Source organism: Vigna radiata, chromosome 1 (assembly GCF_000741045.1).
Source record: "Vigna radiata var. radiata cultivar VC1973A chromosome 1, Vradiata_ver6, whole genome shotgun sequence".
NCBI lineage: Eukaryota > Viridiplantae > Streptophyta > Magnoliopsida > Fabales > Fabaceae > Vigna > Vigna radiata.
The window spans coordinates 23,068,673-23,094,866 of record NC_028351.1 but is presented as its reverse complement, the minus strand read 5'-3'; the positions used below and the strand labels follow the sequence as shown (position 1 = coordinate 23,094,866).

Here is a 26,194-nt window from a genome sequence, read left to right as displayed (position 1 = left end):
CTTCGTGGGATGTCCAGTTGTAGCTAGGAATGACCGAGAGATTTAACTCGTCCTCGTCATTTGAAACATCGACTCTATTTCGACAACCAAATCCTTCTTAACACCTTAAGAAAGATTGGCTTTATTCTTTGTACACTAGTAGGCATGTTGTCAATCGAGTCTAAGCTCCACTTGATTAATCTTTGAATAGGTGAAGACACCAACAACGACATCGATGATGAAGATGCATCATCCGTGTATGCCATGCCATCCCCTCCAGAAGACTGCTCAAATAGATGAAGAAAGATGAACAATAGACATTATTACCTCTAATTCAAAAACGATTGGTTTAGCTGATAGCATATTGGAAAAACGGTGAAAATGACGAACCAAGCTCACCCTTATTTGTAGCAACGTACACCTTAACCATTCTTTACTCGTAGCCATTAGATCTGTTCATATTCAATGGTTTAGAGGGGCCCAACATTTCGTATTTTGGTAGACACGAATATCAAGACGCTATGTTTCCTCCCAATGGACTTAATTTGGGACGAACGACTACAAGGATAGGTAGTACAACACCAAACAAACACTTAAACCCCTTCCAAAAAACAAAGAATATATATATATATATATATATATATATATATATATATATATATATATATATATATATATCAAATATTCTTTGGGCCATATGTACTATATGATCATCCGATCAAACACAACCTGGACAATCAACCATCAAGTCAGTGTCAAATCCAAGCTTGGATCATCAACCAAATGCTTGACTACAAGTTGCTAAGCCCAGACGATAATCTATAAGATTGAATGGTGCAAGCAGGATGACAAGACAATTTAGGTGGATATAGGACAAACCGAGCGACAATTCATCAAACCAAACGATCTGAACAGTACCAAATTAGATTAACCCCAAAACCAATTAACTAAGGTTGATCTTAATAGAAAATCTATAAATAAAGGATTAAGGTAAAAAGGTAGGTTATACATTAATTACAACATTCATTGTTATTTGTCTAAGTTAATTTAACTTTGACATGAAAAAACCTTCTATAGGTATCATCCGAGTAGTTTGGATGCACAAATGACTCCTCACTAATAGAACTTAGATTTGAATCACATATCGAAGACTAGATAGTTAATACCCCATACTCAAAACAATCTTCTCTTTATATTTTTTCCTAAAATAAGTTAAAATTTTACTTCCTATTAATAAAGTTGAAACCTATAACAAAATTTATTGACCTTATTGTAACATTTGTTATCTTTAATAAAAAGGATTTATATAAAAGCACTTCTTAATTGACAGCGTGGTAAAAAAAAAAGTCTTTTTGAAGCCCTTTGGAAGTGAATCTGTTGTAAAACCTAGTTTTTGAGATGTGAGATGCATTCACAATGGGATTATTCAATTTGAATGAATTATGGGTTACCATGATCCAAGCATGGACAATGAGTACGAGACTTATAAAATTGTTTAAAATACATATTTATTGATTTAAGATTATGTATGGAAATTAAAAGGTGGTGACATTTATCATAATATTAGGTTCATGTCCTATAACTTGATTATTTTCTGTTCAATGCATTGCAAACTTTTAAAAGTTTGGTAAATAAAAATCGTAAAATATTTTTGAACATGAATAATCAGAAAATACAATTAGATAAAATGTTCTTCTCAAAAAATTGGGGATTTTAAAACCTACTTATGCAACCTACAAAGAACAATTTCAGATTAAATCCAAATGGAAAACAACAACTTTATTCAATATAAATGCATTCTTTGGAAGTGAAATCGGATTCATTTTATGTATCATTGCACAACATCAACCGAAATTCGTCTTCTTTGGAAGTTTTCGATATTTAATTTTTTAATATTTTATTTATTTAAAATTTGTGTGTAAATTTTTTATGTGATACATGTTTATATTTACCTACAAATTTATATATCATTATATACAGAAAAATCCCTCCATTACATACCAAAATATCAGTATATAATTTTATTTTACATATGAATATTGATTCATAGATAATATCTGTATGTAAATTTTAGTTTATCTATGGATTTAATTATATATTATATATTGTCAGTAATTATCAATTTTTTATAATGAATTGTTTAGTAAGTGAAAAAAATAATCACTTGAACTAAACAATGACTAGTTTGGATGAATTTAAAAGGTTTAAGAGTATTCAAAATAAATTTGAAGTTTTTAAAAATAAAATATGCAATTTAAAATTTAAAATTTGTGAACAAATTTAATTTCAATGTATAGATATTAATAACATAATATTAGTTTCAATTTTTAAAATTGGTTGATTCATAAATTCTATTGTCAACTTAACCGTTGCATATTAAATATGATCTATTTTGATTGTTATTTTTTAATATAGTTTAATATAGCTTATTAGTCCATCTAATTTTATCAGCTCATGTTTTAATTTGGTATTTTAACTTTTTCTAAATATTTCAATTATATAGTATTAATCTGGAAGAGGAAACGGGAAGCGCCCATGGCCTAATGGATAAGGCGCCTGACTTCTAATCAGGCGATTGTGGGTTCGAGTCCCACTGGGCGTGTTTTTTTTAATTTTGAACTTTTCAATTTTACGTTTCCCTTTTTTTAATTTCTGTATTTTATGATTTTTGAAATGAAACATTAGTCTAATTATTAATTTCATATAATTTTTTTTTGGTTTAATTAAACTTTATAACTAATATTTTTATTTAAGTTATCATAAAAAATATTAATTAAGTAAATTATAAAAAATAAAATATTTAAAACTAAATATTAAAGGAAAATTACATACATTTTAAATAAGAGAAAAAAAAAACTAGATAGAAATAGATATTTGATGTAAAATATCTAAGATATTTTAAAGTTTAATCTAAAACATCTTAGAGTTCACAACATCTTCACAAGATCCTTTTGTAATTAAAAAAGAAACTTTACACTAAAGAAAAATTCTCCACATATTAAATATTTAAATTATTTAACATGTACAATAAAATTTTTAAGATTATCTTTCTTTTTGTCCAAACATTTAACTTATCAAATATACATAAACACAATGTGATATGCACTCCCTTGCTGCACAAATGGACACTTATATGTTATGATCGTATAAAAACATTTTTATACTTTGATGTAAGCACTTAATCAAAACCATTTAGTATCTTTTTGAAATTTACTCTAAGAATATTTACTAATAAAATTAATTTTTTATTACAACATAATTTCAAAACAATATATAATAATAATATATTTAATTACCTTATTTTCATATAATAAAAAGATAACATGAATAAAAATAGTAATATATATATATATATATATATATATATATATATATATATATATATATAATTGTAAGACAGAATAAAAAAGAATGCAATGATATGAAATTGATTAAAATCATTTTAAAATGAATTTAAAATTGATTAAAATCACTTAAATTTCAAATGTTTTAGTTGGTTTTGTTTTAAACGATTAAAACATCATTAAAATCATTTAAAGGTTAAACTTTAACATATTATGTTAGTGTAATATCTAATCATTTGATGTTACAGTGGTTATTCTAACAAAGTACAAAATATAAAGAAGTTGTGTCCAATACATGTTGTATAATACATGTATAGAAATAGTATATTGTGTAAGTATTTCTCCTAATAGACGATAAAATACTAAACATTTTTTTTTTCAATTTGGTTTGATAAGAGTTGAAGCTAATGTAAACATAACAAAAAATATTATAGAAGCTTAATTTTGTGTTACAGAGAATGTCTTCATAATTTGTTGTGAAGAATATTTGTGTCAAAGACAATTGCATTAAAAAATCTCTTTAAAAACGAGTTAAAATTGTTTTGTATGCCAACTATCCTAACATAAGCATATTTCAATAATGTTATAGCTATGTGCCCAGTAAAGTGCGCATATTTAGAGTAAAAGGTTATGCAACTTAGGAAGACAAGTACATTAGCTATTAAGGATGTTGTGTGAAGATCAAAAGTGCAATTAATGTTGCATAAAGTAATTTAATGTTTTTTAACTATCAAGCTCAACAAACATACAAGAAAAAGATATTTAAAATTAATAGAAAGATACTTTAAAAAAAGATCGCAATTGTAAGAATAGTTAGGTCTTATTTCTCCAACCAAAGAGAGGGAGTTGAATTGGTTCTTATTGAAAATATATTCTTTTATTAATATTTGGAAAATCTATAATACATTCTTGAACACACAAGAGAATAGAGAATATATTGCAGCAAAAGAGTCCAGGGATAAAAAACAAACACAAATATTTTTATACTAGTTCGGCCTAATGCCTACATCCAGTCTCTTTCAATTAACCTGAGATTGAAAGTCCTTTCACTATAAAGATTGAGTTATACATCAAAACTTACAAAGACCCTTTATCAATGTAATCTCCTCTCCAACTCCAAATCTAATATAGGAACAAATACAATACAGAAAGAATAATCATCTTTCTACATAACCCCTTTGAGACCCATATCAAAGATAAAAGAACCACATGTTATCTTCTTGGCTATACGCAACAGCGAAACCATAATCTATGGATTGTAAAAACAATATTGATCTAGAAAGAAAATACCTCAGAGTTATCAACCAATGAAAGTACAAAGCAATCCTTCAAGAATCCTTCAAATCTGCCAAACTTTCGTTTCTTGATTCTTGGAGAAACAACACACCTGCAAAATCTTATCTCGACTCTCTTATGTCAGATATTAAAGATCAAATGCCCAAAGTTTTCAATGCAGAGTGTTATGCTCGAACATATAGATTTTCTCAAGTTTGACACATTTTAATCGGTTACAAAATTAATGTATTAGTTAAGCTTTTGACAGTGCTATATCAGAATTACATCAAAACAGAAAATATAACCATTATGGCAGTTAAGACTTAACATAAAAACAATTTTCAATGTGTACCAGATTTAACCGATTAAGGAAATTGTGTAATCAGTTAAGTATTACACTTCAGCCATTTTTGAAAACTTTTTCTTCTAAAAACACATTACTGCACTCAGCAAACAGGTATTAACAAAGGCACGAGTTTTAATCGATTATGCATATAATATAATCGATTAAAACTTGTAGTTTGTCACAGTTAAGCATTAGCTGATATATGATAAATCTAATTGATTGCATAAAACATTTCAGTTGTTGTGCAAAAAACATATAGAAACATTTCTGTTGTTGTCCTCATAAAAAACAAAACACACAAGGGATTGAGTTTAGATTTTACATTGCTCCCCTATCAACGACAATAATGACTACTTTATTCAAATGTCTACTTAAATACATACTTCAAAGAAGAACACTTTGTCAAGATATTTATATGGACGGAAAAAAAAAAGCTTGGTAAGAATACAATTTGTGTTCAACCTCTAACAAACTAGTAAAGAGTGTTTAACCTTGTAAACATTGAAAGACACAACTCCCATCTGACGAGACAAATAATTGGTTTACTGATCACAAAGAAATTTTATTTACCTTGAATTGAAAGTGACTTGTTGTTTGCAAAATATTCATGTTATATCAGAAGTGTATTTTTTTATTGAAATAATACTTAGAGTTTTTAGTTATAAATGATTAAGTGTGAAATCATACTTATGATTTAACTAGTAGTAATTACGTTCAAAAACAATACTTGTAGGATGTTAGCCAAAATTTGTTACGAGTAATATTTCTTCTCTTAATATATTATGTTACATTATATTTTGTTTGTATTATCCAAAAGAGGAAACCATCCATGAAAGATAATTTTGAAAACTCATTAATAGAAGGTTTAATCATTCAGGAAGTCCCTATTTTCGCATGGAATCTCAATTTAGTCCCGTTCTTTTTGGATTTCTCAATTGGGTCCAAATATTCTAAAAATTGCAACAATTGGGTCCTTTCCGTTAAATTGAGGCTGACGACGTTAAGTATGTGTGTGTGACGTGGAGGCTGCAGTTAGTTTCTTATATCTATGTGGCTAACTGAAGTAGAAACATTTTAATTAACGTGGATAAATCAATTTTTTAAATAAAAAAGGAAAGTTTTAAACCAAAATTGGGATTGAGATTCTTATTTTATCGAATTAGGGATTCACATTGGAAGCTGAGTTATTCTAGGGTTCATTCAAATTTCAATCCATTTCATAAATTGGAGAATCATTTTGGGATTTAGGGTTTAATCCATTGACCTTGACAGAGTGTGCAGTTGTCGTCGTCGGAGTTGATGTTTTCATCTTATTCTTCTTAATCTGAACCTGTACGACACCATGTTGGTGATTCGAATGTCAATTTCACGGCAATGCGAGAGTATGAAACTTCGCCTGAGAGGGTTCCCGGTAACGAGCAGAAGAAGAGTATGTATATCTTAAATGATAATTCTATTCCATTTCAAAAATTAAAAAACAAAATAAACATTAGAAAAAAAAAAAGATGTAGATATTTCGCAAGCATTGTTTGCGCTGTGCAGCCATACCCACTTCTCTAGAGTCTCAAAGCTTCGCACCCTTGACAGACCCAAAGTAGACCAAAGTTATCCTTCCCAAGAAGAAGCCCATGAAATGGTCCACTGGGATGGCTCCTGGGGAGTACGGGTCGTCCTCCCACCACCACCAAGCTTTGCAAGTACTGGGGTGGCGATGATGAAGACCCTTTGGCCTCTGATGACTATATGTGGAACAAAGAGTTTATGGGTCGCTTCAAAAAGTTTATTCAAGATCCTCATGCTCTACCCCCTCCTGCAAAGGTCTGAACTTTGGGTCAATTTGCGCTCTCACTCACCCAGTGTCCATCTAGGTTGCTGGTATTTTAAATTCTGATGTGTATTGATGTTTGTTTTTGTTGGAAACTTTGATTGATGTTGGACAGTTGTTTGTGGGAGCACTGTCCTTGTGGTTATGGTGATTGCTTTTTCTTTTGGCCTGAGAGGTTTTCGGCAACGAGCAGAAGAAGATAGTAACTGGAGGTTTAGATGGGAATACTCAAGTTCCTTTTTTTTTTAAAGAAGATTGAGCAGAAGGGAGTTGAAGGGAGTTGAAGGGTGTGATTTAACAAAAGGGTATTAGGTTTTTGATGAAAGTTTTGATTGTCTCAGCCACGTCAAACTGACTCCAGTGCCACCTCAAACACACACTGACGTCGTTAGATCTAATTTAACGGAAAGGATCAAATTGCTTGAATTTTTAGAAAATTGGGACCAATTGAGAAATCTAAAAAAAACGGGACTAAATTGAGATTCCACACAAAAATAGGGACTTACTGAATGATTAAACCTTAATAGAATATGTCATGCAAACTATTGTTTGACTACGTAGTATTAGATAATTTGCTATGAAAAAAATTTAAAAAAGATTTTTAAACACATTTTGTATTTCTCTTGTTTTGTAAACATTAAAATTATGATTGCTTGATTTTTAAAATATCATATCTTACTCTATTGTTTGTGAAGAGAGATACAATAGAGTAACTTAGTTCACTAATTGAGAAAATTTCTTTTACATTTCTTTTACTATTGAGAAATTTTCTTACTTCTTTCTTGGGATTCAAATATTTGGTTCACTAATTTTATTATATAATCATATTTATTTGAATTTATGGCAAGTATTTTCTTGTATGGTTTGTTTTTTTTCTTGGTTGGAAGCTTTATTAAGGTTATCAAGTCAATTTTTCACAAAATGTTGATATAAGGTCTTGTAAGAGTCAATATATTAGTTATATGGCATTTTTTTTCTTGTTTTCTATGTGCTTGTAAAAACTAGAAAGATTAGTGAGTTTATTTTATCGTAGTGATTGACCAATTGGATATAATTATTTTTTTAAGAGTAAACTAGTATAAATTTTATGCTTATTTGTCTTTGTCTTCATCTCTTACTTGTCATATAATTTATCACTGCATATTACATGTATTTTGTCTATCGAAAAACATTTGAATTGCTTTTTAGGAGTGCATATGTTGGTCTAGAGCATTCCTAATCAGTTAATTCATAAAAGATCGCCTTCAAATATTAATAATAGTTCGATTTACTCCTTTTTTTTCTAGAAAATAATATACTATTTTAAAGAGACACCTAGGCACAAACAAAATATGTATTTTCATTTAACGTATATAAAATTAATTACTACATATTTTAATTCACTTTTAATGTCAACAAAATGATAAAGACTATTAATTTATTTCATACCAACAAGTATTATAAAAATCAGGAAATTAAAATACCCGGTTATCTTAAATTTAACCAGGAGATACGAAATCAAATTCTAACTTTGTAACACAATCTATTAAAACTCGTGATACACTATAATAAGCTCTTATTATTTTAATTAAATCATTTATGTTTTCTGGTACAAATGTATATAATAACATACCATATATTATTATTGGATGAAAAAACAAATTTCGTAATTAAAAAAAACTGAAATGACAATATTCATTGGAACTAAAAAAAAACAATGGAAACTGAAAATAAGTAATTTAAATAAAAAAAAAAAAAACTGAAATAAAAATGTTCAAGAAATTTAAAATTATATAAAGTTTCACTATTGATCATCGAATCAGCGCCTATGGCCTAATGGATAAGGCGCCTGACTTCTAATCAGGCGATTGTGGGTTCGAGTCCCACTGGGCGTGTTGCTTGAAATTTTTTCTCTCTTATCTGATTTTCTTTATGTATTTTTTCCAATTATAATCACATTTCTTCTTTATTTTCATTTATAATCTTATTATTTTTCTTTATGTATAGCTCCTTAAAAACAATGCATTAGCATGCAGGAGTTTAACACTAAACATTACACTGGATTGATATGCAAACCCGAAAAATAACATCAATATTTTTTCACTGCTTTTGTATTCATTTTGAGTGATTGGTCAATCCCTATATTAATATTGTGTTTCTATTAAATAGGATATGTGTGACTGGGATCAGCTGTTTTGCATCCAAGCTTCATACCAAACATCCTAAACAATCTTAAAAACTTAAAATATATATACAATATTTTCCTTCTAATTTTTTTTTAGAAAATTTAAGTTTACCAGCTAGGTCAAAGTTAATAAATTTTATTTTCTGATCTTTAAAATAAAATACATATAATAATTTTGATATAACAGTGAAGGAACTCAATTACTTTACAGATATGATTGCAGTGTGCATAAGAGGAATTACTTTATCTGCATGCTCTGGTAAAGGGGAGGAATACATGAAAAGTCAGTTTTGGGAGAACTAATTACGTTAGTCAAGTTTTGAAAATGTAAAATCGATTATGAGAAAAGTGATTAGGAAAGTAAGTTTGCAAAAGAGGTTGTTAAAATGCTATAGATGAAATTACTTTACTCAAATGATATTCTAAATTAGTTAAATAAATTAAAAAAAGAACTTCTCTAGCACACTCACAATCAACAATGTTACGTATTTACTATACTTAAGTATAAATCTAAAACCTGTTTTTGTGATTTCATGAGTTTTATAAATTCATCATATTTAATGAACTAAATAAACGTAACTATTGTGTAAATTCATTAAATAAAGTTTTAAAATATATATATATATATATATATATATATATATATATATATATATATATATATATATATATATATATATATATTCAAATAATTAGGTTCAAATCTTTACTATTGCTAAAACATTTTTTATAAACCTTCATATCAATTAACATTTTATAATTAATTTTAAGGATACTCATAATTAATAAAAAAATCGCGAAAAATAGTGTTTTTGTTGTCGAGATGATATTTGTAAAATCATTGTGTAGTATTTTGTTCCAGATGAATTTTAAAAATTTATCTTGTTATGTGTGTTGTCAAATATAACATTACCCAATTAAAAATTAATATAATTAAAATTCACAATTCTTTTTTTTATTTTGGATGAAGGACTCAAGATTAAGCACGAACTGAACTGTCTTGACAAAATATTCCGAATAGTATCACTTTTATGCCTAATCGGGTGCGACCTGTAAGTTAGCACTCCGACATTCAAATAAGCAAAGTTACAACAATATCAAGCTAAGAATGAATAGATTAAGATCCCTTTACCTGGTTGCTTATTCCTATATTTATAGGCATTGAACATGAGTCAAGGACCATAACTACTTGTAACCACTGGCCCATAATCTCGCAAGATTCGTCCACTAAGCGTAACCGTTGTTAACGTGTCCATGTAACTCGTTGGAACTTTCGGACTTCACTTACCTTTACTTCTTCCATTTTAATCCGAACAGGACGCACCCGATCATGATACCGTTCTACCCGATCGAGTTTTATTACCATGTATCCATTATTTGCTTAACTCCTTCTTTCCTTGATTAACAAGATTTCTACCTCCAATGTAAGTTAACCGACCTTTATACTGTACATAAGCCCCCCAAGCCCCAAGCGTTGGATTAAGTGAAGGGGTTTAACCTTTTCACCGTGAAAGGCAATAATTGGAAGATCATGCGTTCCTGATCTCACGATTAACTTGACATCAACGGCTCAAATTAATTGACCTAACATTTAAAATAGAATATGAAAAGACATTAATTTAAAACCTTCAGATCTTGTTGTGTTAAACGGTTACAATGGATCCTCGAAACCACTTTATGTGGCTATAAATAGCTGTAGGGTCCCTCTTCATTTGCGACAACTGCTAATCTTCTGCAACTTCTAATCCGAACTCCTTCGCCTGCGACCCGATCAATCATTTCAAGGTAATGTCTCTCTCTTCCCACTCATCCAATATGTCTAGAGACGAGGGTCGAGGCTATGATGACGATGGGGGTGGGCACATCGTCATCGTCCGGTTCCTCCTCCGCAACCTCATCCCGTTCGTCCGGTACCGAGGTGGCTTTTAACTATGACAACTCCCGAATGTGGACTTCTATACTTCCTCCTCCTATAGTACAAGGGTACGATTGGGCTCCTCATGAGGTTAAGAACTATCTCCCGTACTTTATATCTACCGCGTCTGTTAGAGAAAGTTGATATCTTAGCTACCCTTAGGGATATAGATGATTATACATTTGTGGTTTGCCAAACGAATGAGCGGGCGTGCCATGGTCGAGAGGGTTATGTTGCTGATTTCTTTTATGTGTATATAACTTTGTTTCGAGATTTAGGAGTTAGACTTCCATTTTTTGAGTTTCAAATGGGTGTTCTGAGAGAATTGAACATCTGCCCTGCCCAGCTACACCCGAACGGGTGGGCTTTCATGCAAGCTTTTAGCGTGCTTTGTACAGGGTTAGTACTGACCCCCACCCCTGCTTCCTTGCTCTACTTCTTTCGCGTCTTACCCAATCGCAACTGGTCTTGGGTATCTCTAATTCCTGTAAAAGACAAATAGTTATTCACCTCCTTCAATTCCTCCTACAAAGATTTTAAGTCAAACTTCTGTAAGATAGCCATCCAAGAGTCTGGGCGACCAAAATATTTTTTCGATGACGGTCGGCCTAAGTTTCCGCTTTACTGGACTGAGAATCACAACCGCATAGACTCCTGGTGAAAGACAGAAATGATCGAGGCCGAGTTGGATGTTATAAGTCAAATTGATCTGTTGCTTAGAAAGACCTCGTCCTGTAAGCTTATAGACCTGCTTGGGACTGACACTTTACGCGCCAGAGTGTTCGGTAAGGTTTTTTCCTTTTTTCATTAACCGACCGGTAAGCATTAACTTGTCTAAATTGTCTTCTGTGTTGCAGACTTCTTTGGAGGCATGGAACAACACGAATCTTTTGCCCGTTTGATGGCCCGCAAAAAGAAGTTGGCTAAGGCCGTAGAGGGCACCTCAGCTTCCGCTCCAGCAATAGGGTCCGCCTCTCTCACCCCACTAACTAATATTCTTGAAGCTGCAACAGATGTGAAACTGCACAATCCGGAAATTATAAAAGCTAAACCAAAAAGAAAAGCTTCAAAAAAAACTCCTTCTCCTCCGAAGAGACAAAAAACTAGTGGTCCCCTTCTGACCGGTCCACTAGATCCTCATGTGCATGTAGCCGATCGTCTACAGTTCAATCTGACTCCCGACGAAGGACACCTTTTAAAGGCATGACACCTAGTGAGTCCTTGAACATGGCTTACGAGCTGATCGCTCGAGCAAGTGTATGTTTGAATTACACTGCCGGAACTACCAAGCCGTTACTGGTAGCCGAACTAGAAGCTGTTACCCAGAGTTTAAATGAAATGAAAAAGGAAAATACCACTCTCACCAATCGCATAGAAGAACTGACCAAAGCTGCTGAAGACGATTGGGTTAAGGCTGAAAATGTGTTGACCAAATCCCAAAAAGAGGTAGCTTCGTTGCATTTGTCAATCGACACTCTGCAGCTGGATCTTCAAAAAGCCGCGTCCCAGAATGAAGAACTTCTGAAGGATAAAAATGTCGTACTTAACAAACGGGATAACTTGCTGAAGGAAAAATTTGCTTTGGTAGATCAAGTGTGCCAAGAACGTGAGCTTGGATTCAACCAAGGGATTGGGTAGTGTCATTATTTTTTCAAAACTCCCTTAGAACATCATGAGTTTGATATCATGAACATTTACATGAACGATGCTCTTGTAGAACTTTGCGATCAAGTCGCCCTTGCTACTGAAGAATCTCCTATCATTCCGCCGAGCACCACTGAGGCAGCTACTAACGTCTCCACCGACCCCACCAGGGAGCTTCGATTTCAACTTTTGTGGTTGCTTACGTTTTGTACTATGAACTTCTTTTAAGTCTACTATCGTAAGGTTGTATACGATGTTTGAACATTTATTTGCTTTTACCGTCCGTTCATAATTGCGCTTTCTGCTTCCAACTTTACATATGCAATACTTCGATCTTTAGCAGTAGCATCAATCTGCATTTAACAACATAATTTTGTTCAACGCATTACCCCATTAGGAGTCAATTATCTGACTTTTTGAATTTAGTGAAGTTACTTATCTAACTTTAACACGTTTTTTCTCCCTTCTTCATACCCGATCAGGAGTCAATTATTTGACTTCCTGTATTTGGCGACGTTAATTATCTAACTTCAACGCATATATCCTCCCTTCGTCATACCCGATCAGGAGTCAATTATCTGACTTACTGTATTTGGTGAAGTTAATTATCTAACTTCAACGCGTTCTTCCTCCTTCCATCCTACCCGATCAGGAGTCAATTATCTGACTTCCACGCATATATCCTCCCTTCGTCATACTCGATCAGAAGTCAATTATCTGACTTCCGGTATTTGGTGAAGTTAATTATCTAACTTCAACGCATATATCCTCCCTTCGTCATACCCGATCAAGAGTCAATTATCTGACAACCTGTATTTGGTGAAGTTAATTATCCAACTTCAACGCATTCTTCCTCCTTCCGTCCTACCCGATCAGGAGTTAATTATCTGACTTCCTGTATTTAGCTTGCTGTACTTTGAACAGTTATCAAATCATTAAACGGATAACAAAAATGCTTTTTATTTTGCAATGCCAGAAAAAATTATACAATGTTCAACTAAAATAAAATTTCAAGTGAGAAATGTTCCATGTGTTTGGGATGACCTTTCCATCTAAGGATTCTAACCGATACGCCCCATTATTCAAGCTCTCCTTTATCTTGAACGGGGCCTTCCCAATTGGCCGAAAGTTTCCCATGTGCGGAATCCCTTCGAGCTTCTGCTGTTTTTCGCCATACCAAGTCGCCTTCCACGAATTGTCTTAGTTTAACCTTAGTATTATACCGTCGGGCTATTAGCCTTTTTTGAGCCTCCACTCGAACGACAACCGTCGTTGTGTCTACTACATATTCCACCATGCAACTCTCTCATAACATACTCTGATTCCTCCTTTGACAAAGATTTTAACATTGGTGTGACATACCCTCGTCGGTAGAGTTCCTCCCCCACAATAACGTATCTTGCAATCTGCTTAGCCTCCTTAGGACGAAGGGCAATGCCTTCCCCTTGCTTCTTAATAAGCAACATAATTGCTCTCCTCCAGTCATCCTGTTCGGCTATACAACTTACTTGCATACAATCAATTGTGCGCCTGAACACAATTTGGCAGACCAGGGAGGATAACTGGCCTTTTTCTTTCCCGGTCGTCAATTTAGAGAGTTTATCCGCCCTCCGATTTTCTTCCCTCGGTATATATTTTAAGTCTACGGACTTGAACTGGGTGATCAGTTGCTTAACTTTGTGGAAATATTGTAATAACTGGTCATCCTTGATCTGGAATGTTCCGTTCATATGCCCTTCTACCAACTGTGAATCCGTTTTGCATTGAAGACATTCTACCCCCAAGTCTCGCGCTAACTCCAGACCTGCTATTAAAGCTTCGTATTCTGCCTGATTATTATTGACTTTGAATCAGAAAACCTGGCTTGCTCCACCACAATATCGTCTGGTCCTTCTAAGACTATTCCTGCACCTCCACCCTGATGACCGGATGATCCATCCACGAAAAGTACCCAAGGATGACTGGTCTGATCCTCCATGGGCAATTCTGCCACAAAATCTGCTAAGTGCTGCCCTTTGATGGATCCTCTCAGCTCATACTTTAGACCGAACTCGGAGAGTTCCACCGACCATCCAATCATTCCCCTGCCAGATCAGGTTTTCGCAGGATCTTAGCAATAGGGTAATTCGTACGGACTACAACCTGATTTCCTTGTAAGTAAGGTCTGAGCCTTCGCGTAGCATTCAGTAAGGCTAAAACTACCTTTTTCCAGCCGCTGATATCTGGTTTCAACTTCCTTCAATGTTCTACTAACAAAGTATATTGGCCTAAACTCTGGAGTTTCTTGCACCAGCGCTGCACTAATCGCTTCTTTGCTGACCGCCAAAAATAACTGCAACTCGCAGCCATAATCCGGTAGTCTCATTACGGGAGGATTAGTGAGAATTTGCTTCACCTCTTCAAATGCTGCTTCACACTGTTCGTTCCACTCCCCCTCGGTATGTTTCTTCATTATTCTTAAGATAGGTTTAATACGTTCGGCTAATTTGGGTATGAATCTGGATAACGATGTTAGCCGTCCCACTAATCTCTGTACCTCCTTCAAGTTTCTTGGGCTTCTCATTTCCAGAACGGCTCGACATTTGTCTGGGTTGGCCGTTATACCCCGCAAAGTCAGCATAAACCCCAAGAATTTACCTGTTGATACCCCAAACGTACACTTAAGAGGATTGAGCCTCATTCCAAATTTCCTCACTTGACCGAGAACCTCCTCTAAATCCCGTAGATGATCTTCAACCGATCGGCTCCGCACAACCATATCGTCAACATAAACTTCCATGCACTTTCCTATTTGGTTTTGGAAGACCTTATCCATCAGTCGTTGACAAGTCGCTCCTGCACTTTTCAAACCGAACGACATGACGTCGTAACAGTAGTTGGACTGCTCCGTTATAAAGTCCGTTTTCTCTTGGTCTGGTTGGTACATGGGAATCTGGTTGTACCCAGAGTATGCATCCAAGAAGCTTAATATCTTATACCCAGAGACTCCATCAACTAATCCATCTATGCTCGGGAGAGGATATGTGTCCTTTGGGCATGCTTTGTTAAGGTAAGTGAAATCGGTACACATCCTCCATTTCTCGTTCGGTTCTTTCACCATAACGACGTTAGACAACCAAGTACTGTACTTCACTTCCTTAATAAAGCCCACTTCTAACAGCTTTTTCACTTATTCATCCACCGCTCTTCTCTTCTCCTCGCCCAACCTCCACTTTTTCTGTGCTACCGGTCGGGCCTCCTTAAACAATGACAACTTATGAGATATCACGTCGGGATGGATACCTGGCATATCCGAAGCTGTCCACGCAAATAGATCTCTATTCTTCAGCAGAATACTCTCAATTGCTTCAGCCTGATCCGGTGTTAGGTTACGCCCTATAGTGGTGGATTGTTCTTCTTTTTCCCCTATAGCCAGCGGACGTACCTCTCCCAACGGCTCTACCCGTTCTTCCATATGTGTTCTGGGATCTAATTCCATCATAGCGACCTCCGACTTTTTGTGTGAGAATTCAGATGCTCTCGGCTTCAGCTTCAAACCGCGACGTAACATTCACGAGCCATTTTTTGATTGGCTCGGACAGTGTGCACTACCCCATCATCCGTGGGATATTTTAGAGTTAGGTGTGGAGTTGAGATAATGGCCCCAAATGCGTTCAGGCATGGTCTTCCCATTATATGAAGTATCGGCTTCTACCAACAAAAATCGAACCTTCATTTCCCTGACACTCTTATCCGGCCCCAAACTAGTTCTCAGATCGACATACCTTGTATCCACCCTTTCTCCTACGAACCCTACTATTTGTTCATTGAAGGGCATAATGGCATCCTCCGAAATTTCCATTTGCCTAAATGTTTTCCAATACAGTATATTAGCCGAACTCCCCTGATCCACCAAAACCTTTCCGACCTGGTATCGAGCGATCATAACTGTTATGACCATCGGATCATCTTGTTCCAGATCGGGAGCGTGAAAATCTTGATCTGAGAAGGTGATGGCGGACATAGATCTCTTTTGTATTCTCGTTCGACTAACGCTATGCAAATTTCTTAAGTGTCTTTTTCTGGCAGCCGATGTTGAACCACCTCCCGCAAATCCTCCAGAGATCGTATTGATTACACCTCTGACCGTGCGGTCTCAACTTCTACTTCTACTTCGATCGTTCCTTTGTTGGTTTATTCTCTTGGGAGGATCTTGTCGTGTAAAGGACCGCCCGGTCCCACTCGAAGGTCCTCCCCTTTGGCTTTGAACAAACCTCTACAAATGTCCCGCTTGGACTAAAGTTTCCAATTTATCTTTTAATGTGACACAGTCCTCCGTTGTGTGCCCTTTGTTCTGATGGTACCGACAATACTTACTCTCGTCAGCCCCTAAGGGTGTGGGCATCTGAACTACGGTCATTAGGTCAGCTCCTAGAGCTTCTTCCAATACCTTTGCTCGGGGTGCATTTAATGGGGTATGATGGATGTATTGTTGAACTCTAGTTTGATCCCTACTTCGATGACCACCACTTCTATCGTTTCTCCCGAATGACTGTCCAGCGCCTCTATATCTGCCCGTTCGGGCCATCGAATCGATTTCCTCTCTCCCTCGTTGATGAGCTCTTCCCTCCTCTATTCGAATAAAACTTGCCAACTTGTTCTGCAACTCATCCATACTCTGAGGTTCTTCTGCATGCAAGTAATCACAAAATGGGCCCGGCCTTAACGCTGTTGTTAGCGCACTCACAATTAATCTTTGATCTGCATTCCTTACTTGCCGAGCAGTACGATTAAATCTGTCCATGAACATTTTGAGGGACTCATCCCGTCCTTGTCTCATTCTTACTAAAGCTGTGTATGTTACTCCGGGAGTCTTGCTTGAGGCGTACTGTTGGGTAAATAGTTGCCTTAGTATGGCAAAACTTTCAATCGTGCCCGGTGGGAGGGAATGAAACCAATTTAATGCCTCTTCCTTCAGTGAAGGGAGAAAACTCTACACCACATCAGCTCGTCCAATGAATACACAGCCATGGCGTCCACAAAAGACTGCAAATGTTTGACTGGGTCAGATGAACCTCCATATTTCTCCATTTAAGGGAGCATTTTGTTTTCTGGTATGATTGCTCTCATTACCCTATGCGTGAAAGGATGGAGCCCTTCGGCCTGATCATCCGGTATAAGATTTCGCTCCCCTGCTCCGTTCCGCCGTTCTCTGTTATTGTCATCGAATTTGTCGAAATTTTCGTGTCCTCCGTGTCCACCTCTACCTCTTCCTCTTCCTCCACTTCCTCCCTCGACGTTCACGAATTGAGCAGACGGTCCCCCCCCCCTCCATTGGCCCGTTCTGCCCTCATTGCCGCCATTTCCACCCTCATCTCCTGCATCTGTCGCTGTAAATCTTGTAACAGCTGCAAGGGAAACTCTCCTGCCATCGTGATCGTACTCGGGTTGAAATAAGAATCTCGGGCCCCATGGTGGGCGCCAAAATGTTTCGGATGAAGGACCCAAGATTAAGCGCGAACCGAACTGTCATGACGAAATATTCTGAATAGTATCACTCTTACGCCTGATCAGGTGCGACCTGCAAGTTAGCACTCCGACGCTCAAGTCAGCAAAGTTACAACAATATCAAGGTAAGAATGAATAGATTTAGATCCCTTTACCTGGTTTCTTATTCCTATATTTATAGGCATTGAACATGAGTCAAGGGCCATAACTACTTGTAACCACTGGCCCATAATCTCGCAAGATTCGCCCACTAAGCGCAATCGTTGTTAACGTGTCCATGTAACTCGCCGGAACTTTCGGACGCCTTCACTTACCTTTACTTCTTCCATTTTAATCCGAACAAGACGCCACCTAACCCGACCATGATGCCACTCTACCCGATCATGATACCGTTCTACCCGATCGGGTTTTATTATCCTGTATCCATTATTTGCTTAACTCCTTATTTCCTTGATTAACAAGATTTCTACCTCCAATGTAAGTTAACCGACCTCTATATTGTACATTTTTGATCTGGAACACTTGTTTACTTTTTTAGTCAACTAGATTTCAATTAAAACAAAATCCAAACCCAAAGCTAAAGATATTTTACAATAATATCGATTTTAACTACACAAAGAAGTCTTTCGAAGTTCCCAAGAAAATATTCAAATGTTATAGTTAATATAAAAATAAATCCAACAATGTAATAATTATCTTTTGATTGCTGTTTATTTTATATTATTCTTATTACTTTGTTGTAATGTTTAGAGATTAATCTATATCATTCTTGTACTAGGGACCACTGTTCGGTCGTGAGAAATAGAGTCGGACGGTCTACTGGTCAAGACATCTAAATGGAGGCAGTCAGTTGTCTCGCAAGACGACCGACCAGACTGAGTAAGAGAAGCCGGACGGTAAGATGCGGACGGTCTTCATGGTCAAGGTAAGGCTAAGGTAATTAGGATAACTACATGCTTAAAGTGATTGGGCTGTAATTGAGCCTTGATTAGGATAACCTTAATATCAGGCCTATATCCAACACTATAAATACATGTTAGAGGTACCAGGTAAGTAGGTTCATTTATTACGCATTTACTTCTGAATCCAGAGATCCGATCGGATAATCTAACTAACTTAAGCATCAGAGTACCTTTGGCAAGTACCCTCCGGACGCATCGAACACAGGAGAAAGGAGAAAGAGGACTGGTGGAGGACACATTCCGAGGATAGCGGACGGCCTGAAGAGAAGAAATTGTGTAGGTTTGGTGATTCGCCGTCACACCGAAACAATTCTTAATTTTAATTTAATAATTACGTAAACATAATAATTAATTTTAAATATTTGTTACCATCGGATTGATTACGTAATTATCATGAAACCATCTCGATATATAAATTTGTGTTGATCTAAATTATTTCGTTGTGCATTTATTTTTTTATTGAAGATTCAATGAACAAGAGGGGTCAAATTCTTTTGTGTGTGTCATATGCAGAATTATGATGTCTGGCTTTGGTGTGATAAAACAATGTATAAGGTTAAACTCCTTTCTCGAGCACCGACCAGCTTTTATGAAAAGCAAAACCAGGTTATTATATACTTGCATGCTCTTACTTTCTGCATGAAAAAAAAAAATTAAAGTTCACACTTTAGGACAAGTGGTCTTAGAATTATTTAATTGTTCCGATTTCAAATCTGACTTAATTGGTGCTATTATTATGATTTTAAATAATAAGTTATTATACATTCCTCCGTTTTAAAATCTTATCCATTATGATTTTGTCTTTAAAAGATATATTGAAGAATAGAAAGAAAAATAAATATTTAATTATTTTAGACCTTTGACTTTTAAACAGGTAAAATTATAAAGTGTGGTAGGAATAGTTGGACTGTTTTAAAATTAATTCACTATCATCTCCCTTCTTGAAGACATCTTTTACTAATTGTGATTTACACATTCACCATGATCTTCCTTCTTTCACTTTTTTAAAAAGATATGATATATCTTTTTTAATCAACAATTGTTATAAAGTTTATTAATTAGATATCTAATTAGTGAATGCTTTGATTACAGTAGAAAGAGATGAAAAGTACTTTATTTTATTTCAAAATAAATCATTCTTTTCCCTTTTCGGAGTAAATGTTTTTTTTTCCTCTCTCAACAAATGCATTATTGAAATGGATAATTTTTTATATTACGATTTAAAAAAATTGCTTTAAACTAATCACGTATTTAATTTTTGAAATTTTGTTTAATTTAATTACTAATTTAGTCTCAAACTTTAACATGCATCAATTACTTCATGTGTTCAGGACGAATCAAATTGTCATCAACTGAATTAATCATGACTGGGAAAATTAAAGATTACATTGTCCAATTATGTTAAAGACTAAATTTGCTAATGATACCGATTTTAATGAATTAAGTAATTGGAAAAATATGAGATTAAACTTTATTTTTATATATAATATTGTAAAATGAATTGACTAATACAAGTACGAAAATGTAGCATATTATTAAAAAATTAAATTAAATTAAATGTGATAAAAAGAATAAATTTTAAGTTTATTTTAATTCCATAAAATCTGCTTAAAAAAAGAATTTGTACTAATTTATATATTCTAAACTGATTTTAGTTTTAACCAATGTAAAATTTTTGAAAAAAAAAAACATTTTTTGATGTGGTTAATGATTTGTTCATATGTTTAAGGAAGAAGAAAACGAGGTTAAAAATCAACATTTATTTTTTTTATACAATTAATTAGGTTTACAACAGAATAATTATCTCTATTTTTTTTTATCTCAATTTTCATTTATTGAATCTAAATATATAGAACACATGTGTGAAAAACTGAAAGTGCGTTAGGTTTTGATAAAAGAAAAAGAAAAAGTTTGAAAAGTTAATAGAATGGAGTCCTTGGGAATAGCAATAAGAACTCGAAAACTTTTGTGACTATTGACTAACACGCGCACAGGAATAAGTAAAAGCAAAGTGTGAGTGTGATGATGCTTAGGTTCTTCAACACATCCATCAAGGTTATCAACAATCAACATTGTCACTTAGTTTCACAATCTTTTCTACCATAAATTCTTAAATTTTAGTTTTTTACTCTGAAAATAGAGAGTCGGACGTAGCTAAACCGGTAAGATTTAGTAGGAATTCTGGCGCGGACCATGAATGTCCGGTTTAAGTCTATAATAAGATTTTTTTACAAATAGTAAGGCAAGTAATAATTAGAAATATTAAACCAGATTAAGATTTTGTTAATGTTAAACTCATTACTGTATATTTATTACCAAGATTAAACTATTAAACAGATAATTTACTAACTTTATCACTGAAGCAGAAGACGAAGGACGTAGATGGAGTTTACTTCTTAAAAATTAAGTTTGGTTGTGTCCATGAAAATAGAAGGCCCACGTAGCACTGAGCCACACTAAGTCTGACATAAAGTGGAAAACGACTATGTTTTCCTTTTTCCTTTTCATATTGAAAAGTGAAAACTAAAGTCTAATTTTGCATCTAATAAAACATGCAAGTGGCAAACAACAACTAGATTATGTAAGATATATATATATATTCTTTTCATAATGGTAGGATGAAAAATATTTATATTTGACATATATAATAAAGATAAAATAACTATAAGAAAGATTAAACTTTTTTACTTTTAAGAGAAAAAAAAGTAAAAAATAATAAAAAATATCAAATAATGTAGAAAATTTATGTATTAAAGTATTTTTTTTTTTATATTTTATATTTTGACATATACAAACTTTTTACATTTATTTGATTTTTTTTTTCTTTTTAAAAATATTAAAATTAATATTTTTATTATCTTGTAAGTAAAATCAGAAAACATGCAGGGTCCCACAACACTAGCATGACCACCATGGACCCTGATGCTCCCCGCAAGCCTGAATAGGAGCTGTTGAACATCACACATTGCTGCCACCACTGTGCATGATGATGATGATGATGCACTTCTTCCTCTAAAAGCCTTCCTGTTTCATGCATTCTTTGAAACAGCATAGCGACTAAGACGATGGAGAAAAAGAAGTCAGTCCCTAAATACTCAGAATTCGGGTTGAGAGAAGAAGGATCAAAGTCGTACAAGTTCAACGGGCCACAGCAGAAGGGAACTGGGTTCTGTGCAGCAAATGATCCAGAGCTCAAGAGGAAGAAGAGAATCAAGTCCTACAACGTCTTCACTGTAGAGGGAAACCTTAAAACAACTGTCAGAAACGGGTTCAAGTGGATCAAGAACAAGTTTGGAGATATTCGTACTCGTGTCTGAACTCTTTTTTATATTTATATCAGTAATCATTATTTAAAATTAATATCTTCTTCTTCTTCTTCTTCTTCTTTACTCTACACTCAACTTCTTTTCTTTCTCATTTATCTTCTTCGTATTATCTAAAAGCTAAAAAGATTGAGGTGGTTAAATCCTATGAGGTTTTTCTACTAAATTAACTCGAATGTTAACAATAACTGATTAATTTCCTTATTTCATGTGGATAGTTGACACTTCTTTATTTAAGATTATCCTTAAGACAGTAATTACGTTCGGCATTAAGAAATTAAATCCATTTTTCTTAACAAGAGTTGGCTAATATTTAACTTGAAAGTTGTTTTCAGTTCCATGACAGGTCAAGTCAAAAGGAGAATAAATCTTTGAGATTAATCTTCATATTAGTTTAGATTGTTTTTACACTATTAAAAAGTCAGGCGACTACGTAAACTCATTGTGTTTGAAATATTAAAATAAAAATGTGAACTAGAACGATTTTCTTAATCGAAACCCCATTAAGGTACATATGTAGTATACATATGAAAACAATAAGAAAAGGAAAATGATATTTTAACATCATTTTTTGACATCATTTTGACACTGCACGCGTGTCAAAATGTGATTGGACGATTTTAAATTAAAAAAGTTGAGGCAGGGGTATATTTGGAAGAGAAAAACCAAAGTTTGTTTTTTTAATTTGAAATCGTCCAATCACATTTTGACACGTGTGCAGTGTCAAAAAATGGTGTTAAAATATCATTTTCCATAAGAAAAATAAGTTATTATAATTTGGTCAGAGAGATAGTTGTTTGGTTGGTAGGTTTTTGTAAGATTTGGTAGAAACGTGAAAAGCTAAAATGATGCGAAATCTTGAGAGTGAGGATGAATGTGGAAGGTAAACAATTTTGTGCATACTTCCCCATTGTTATTCCTATCTCCTTCTCATATCCAATCATCATAAATTACTTCTCTAATGGGAAAAGGATGTTGAGTCCAAAAAAGACACATCCATGTTTCCCAACTTAACAGACACACATTGTTGAAAGTTTATAGCAATGAGAATGATGTATAAACAACACGTACATACTACTGTATAGAAGGGCCTCCACAACATTTAAATCATATTCTGGTAGATTGGGTCACTTGTGCATCAATCTTGGTTTCATTCTTCTTATCCTAACATAATGTAAAATACTTATAATGTTATGAATTTTATTAAATTCATCTTAATGTTCTTCTTGGTTTTGATCTTCTTAATTGTGTTAAAATTTTATTTTCCTTGTTTAATAGAGTATGTCAACTTTATGTAAGACCATCCAATTGCATTTGTTTTCGTCAGTACATGGCATCTAGTGGTTCTAATCCACCTCCTCCACTCTAGGCACAATCTAGTAAGGAGAAGGAAAAAAGCAAATATGTTGTGAAGTTGTTATCATGGTGATGGAGTGCAACGACAAGATCAATCTCAAGATGAACAAAATCCTTAGTGATTATTAGGAAACTATAGACTTGTCATTCTATGTTGTAGAATTTATATTATTTGACATCTTAGGAATAGTACAATCTATTTATGAATATTAGACATCTTGTAAACTTATTTGATAATAATTTTTAAGTAATGTATATTTATTTTTAATGTGAAATGTTTGATATGGTGTTAAATAAAAGTTATTATGGTGGTTGGTTATATGTATATTACAAGTTTGCAATTAATGTATGTGCAGGTGTTGAATAAAACATTTTTTTTATAAACAATGTTACATACGGATTTTTCCGTATGTAAATTATATGCGAATTTTATATACGGATATTTCCGTATTTAATTACATACAGATTTTATATACGGATTTTTCCATATTTAATTACATACGGATTTTATATACGGATTTTTTCGTATTTAATTACATATGGATTTTATATACGGATTTTTTCGTATATAATTACATACGAAAAAATATGTATGTAATTATATATGGAAAATCTGCATATAATACTAGCTACGACCATTTTATATACGGATTTTTGTCCGTATATAATTGTTAAGTCCCTAGCAAGTGTATCAGATCATTATCAAGTAATATAAAATGGGTAAGTCCGAGTATCGTTTTCCAAAGGACTCTTAGGCCTTAACTTTCATGTAAACCAATCGCATAAGACTTGAGAAGAAATTAATTTTAGGGTTTTGAATGCAAAGAACAAAAGTAAACATGTAAAATGCAGTGAATCAATTGGTTAGAAAAGACTATGGATGAATGGAGTTGTCGGGGTTTACAATTTCATCTTATCCACCCTCTTATATCTACTCTTCTTATCTTCTTCGCTTATTTATCATATTGTCATGCAAACTTTCTTAGTCTACCCTAAAGCCAATCTCTTGGCGAAAAGAGTCTATTACCAATTACTAGCTTGTTATCTCTAGCCTCCCCTAGCTAGTAACTAATAATGCATGATAAACGGAAACAAAATACAATTGATCGTCCTACCCTATCTCTAGGTGGTATTAGCTTAATCAAGGAATTCCCCCTAGTTCATGACATTATTGTACGTCTCCGTATCAATAAAGACAAACAATATTTACCGAATGAGTTAAACGACAAAAGCATTAAGCAAAGGTAAGGAACCCAACAATTGATAAAGTAAGCATATGGAAGCATATATAAAGAAGATAAGAATTTTGATATAAGAGAGTTTCAAAAGATTACATTGTTCCCCAACAACCTAGGGTTTAGTTCACCACGGACATGGTGAATCTAGATGAAAAATAATAAGAATGGAAGAATAAACCCTAAATTTGGTAGATTGGAGCCTAAGCATCCAAGGAACCTCCTCCAAGGTGTGTAGAATAGCTCTGGATGTCTCTGTTGGCCAAAAGATTGCTTTAGAAATCACACTGGGTCTATTTATAGACCAAAAAAGTAACAAAATTTAAGCCCAAGCCCAAACAGATCATAAAAATAGCAAAAAACAGGTCCAGATCCGCGTTCCAAGCGCTCAATGCTTAATTTGACCGCTCAGTGGTTTGCCTCCAAGCCGCTGGACGCTCAGCGGTCAATTCTAGCACTCAGCGCCCAAAACTGCCGCTTAGCGGTTTGGTTAACATTCTGGTCAATTGGTTGACTTTTCTGGTTGACTGGTTGACTTTTCTTCATTGTGGTTGACTTTTCTACACTGCAATCATTTGATCTTCAACCTTTCTTTCAATTCATTCCCAAAACCTACAAAATCAAGGGAAACCAAGCATAAAACCAAGAAAACCAACTTTGACTCTTTTATTCTCTAACTTAATAAAAATGCATGATTTCAAGCTAATTCTAAGCCATAAAGGGTGTGATTTAATATCAAAGTTAAGTATGAAATAACAGTTTTTCAACCATTATCACAACCCCAAACTTAGAATTTTGCTTGTCCTCAAGCAAAACAAGATGTAACTAAGTTTTCAAACAATCAATACAATGGATTAATACTTTCCAAAACTCTTTCGTCCAAGACAAGTAATCACTCTCAGCTTATCATAAAAATATCAGTCAAGATGTATAGATGCATTACTTCCATTAAACTCAATACGGTGGTCACATAATCACAGTTTTTCCAACAGATGCTATTATCATGAATGACCAATTAACCAAGCACAGATGCAATCATGTATAACTAAAACTACTCCTCACCAAGAAAAGTGTTTCACTCAAGCACATAGGTGTATATTGAGGTGACTCATTCTCTCTATTATCACAATGTCACACAAATTAACTTTGCCTTTCATTTAACCACAATCAATCATACTCATAAGCAAGTTATCATCACAAGGACTTTTCATGGCTTATAATGAGGCTGGGCTAAGAAGAACATTGGTTTTTCTGGCTCACAAAATCCTTGAGTTAAAAGAGTTATTCACATTTAAAATTTAAGCACAAACTCTCTTTAATAACCAATCTCACTCATCCC

General features: G+C 34.0%; 1 protein-coding gene and 2 non-coding genes across 3 annotated transcripts; all 3 read left to right on the top strand.

The window, feature by feature from the left end:
• Positions 1 to 2,508: 2,508 nt before the first annotated feature.
• TRNAR-UCU lies at positions 2,509 to 2,581 on the top strand. Its single transcript has one exon. It is a non-coding gene; the product is annotated as a tRNA-Arg (tRNA).
• Positions 2,582 to 8,570: 5,989 nt separating this feature from the next.
• TRNAR-UCU lies at positions 8,571 to 8,643 on the top strand. Its single transcript has one exon. It is a non-coding gene; the product is annotated as a tRNA-Arg (tRNA).
• A 13,297-nt stretch (positions 8,644 to 21,940) lies between these two features.
• On the top strand, positions 21,941 to 22,323 carry LOC111241301. Its single transcript, XM_022778818.1, has one exon. The coding sequence runs from the start codon at positions 22,007 to 22,009 to the stop codon at positions 22,256 to 22,258; it is 252 nt and encodes an 83-aa protein (XP_022634539.1). The 5' UTR covers positions 21,941 to 22,006; the 3' UTR covers positions 22,259 to 22,323.
• Positions 22,324 to 26,194: the final 3,871 nt, after the last annotated feature.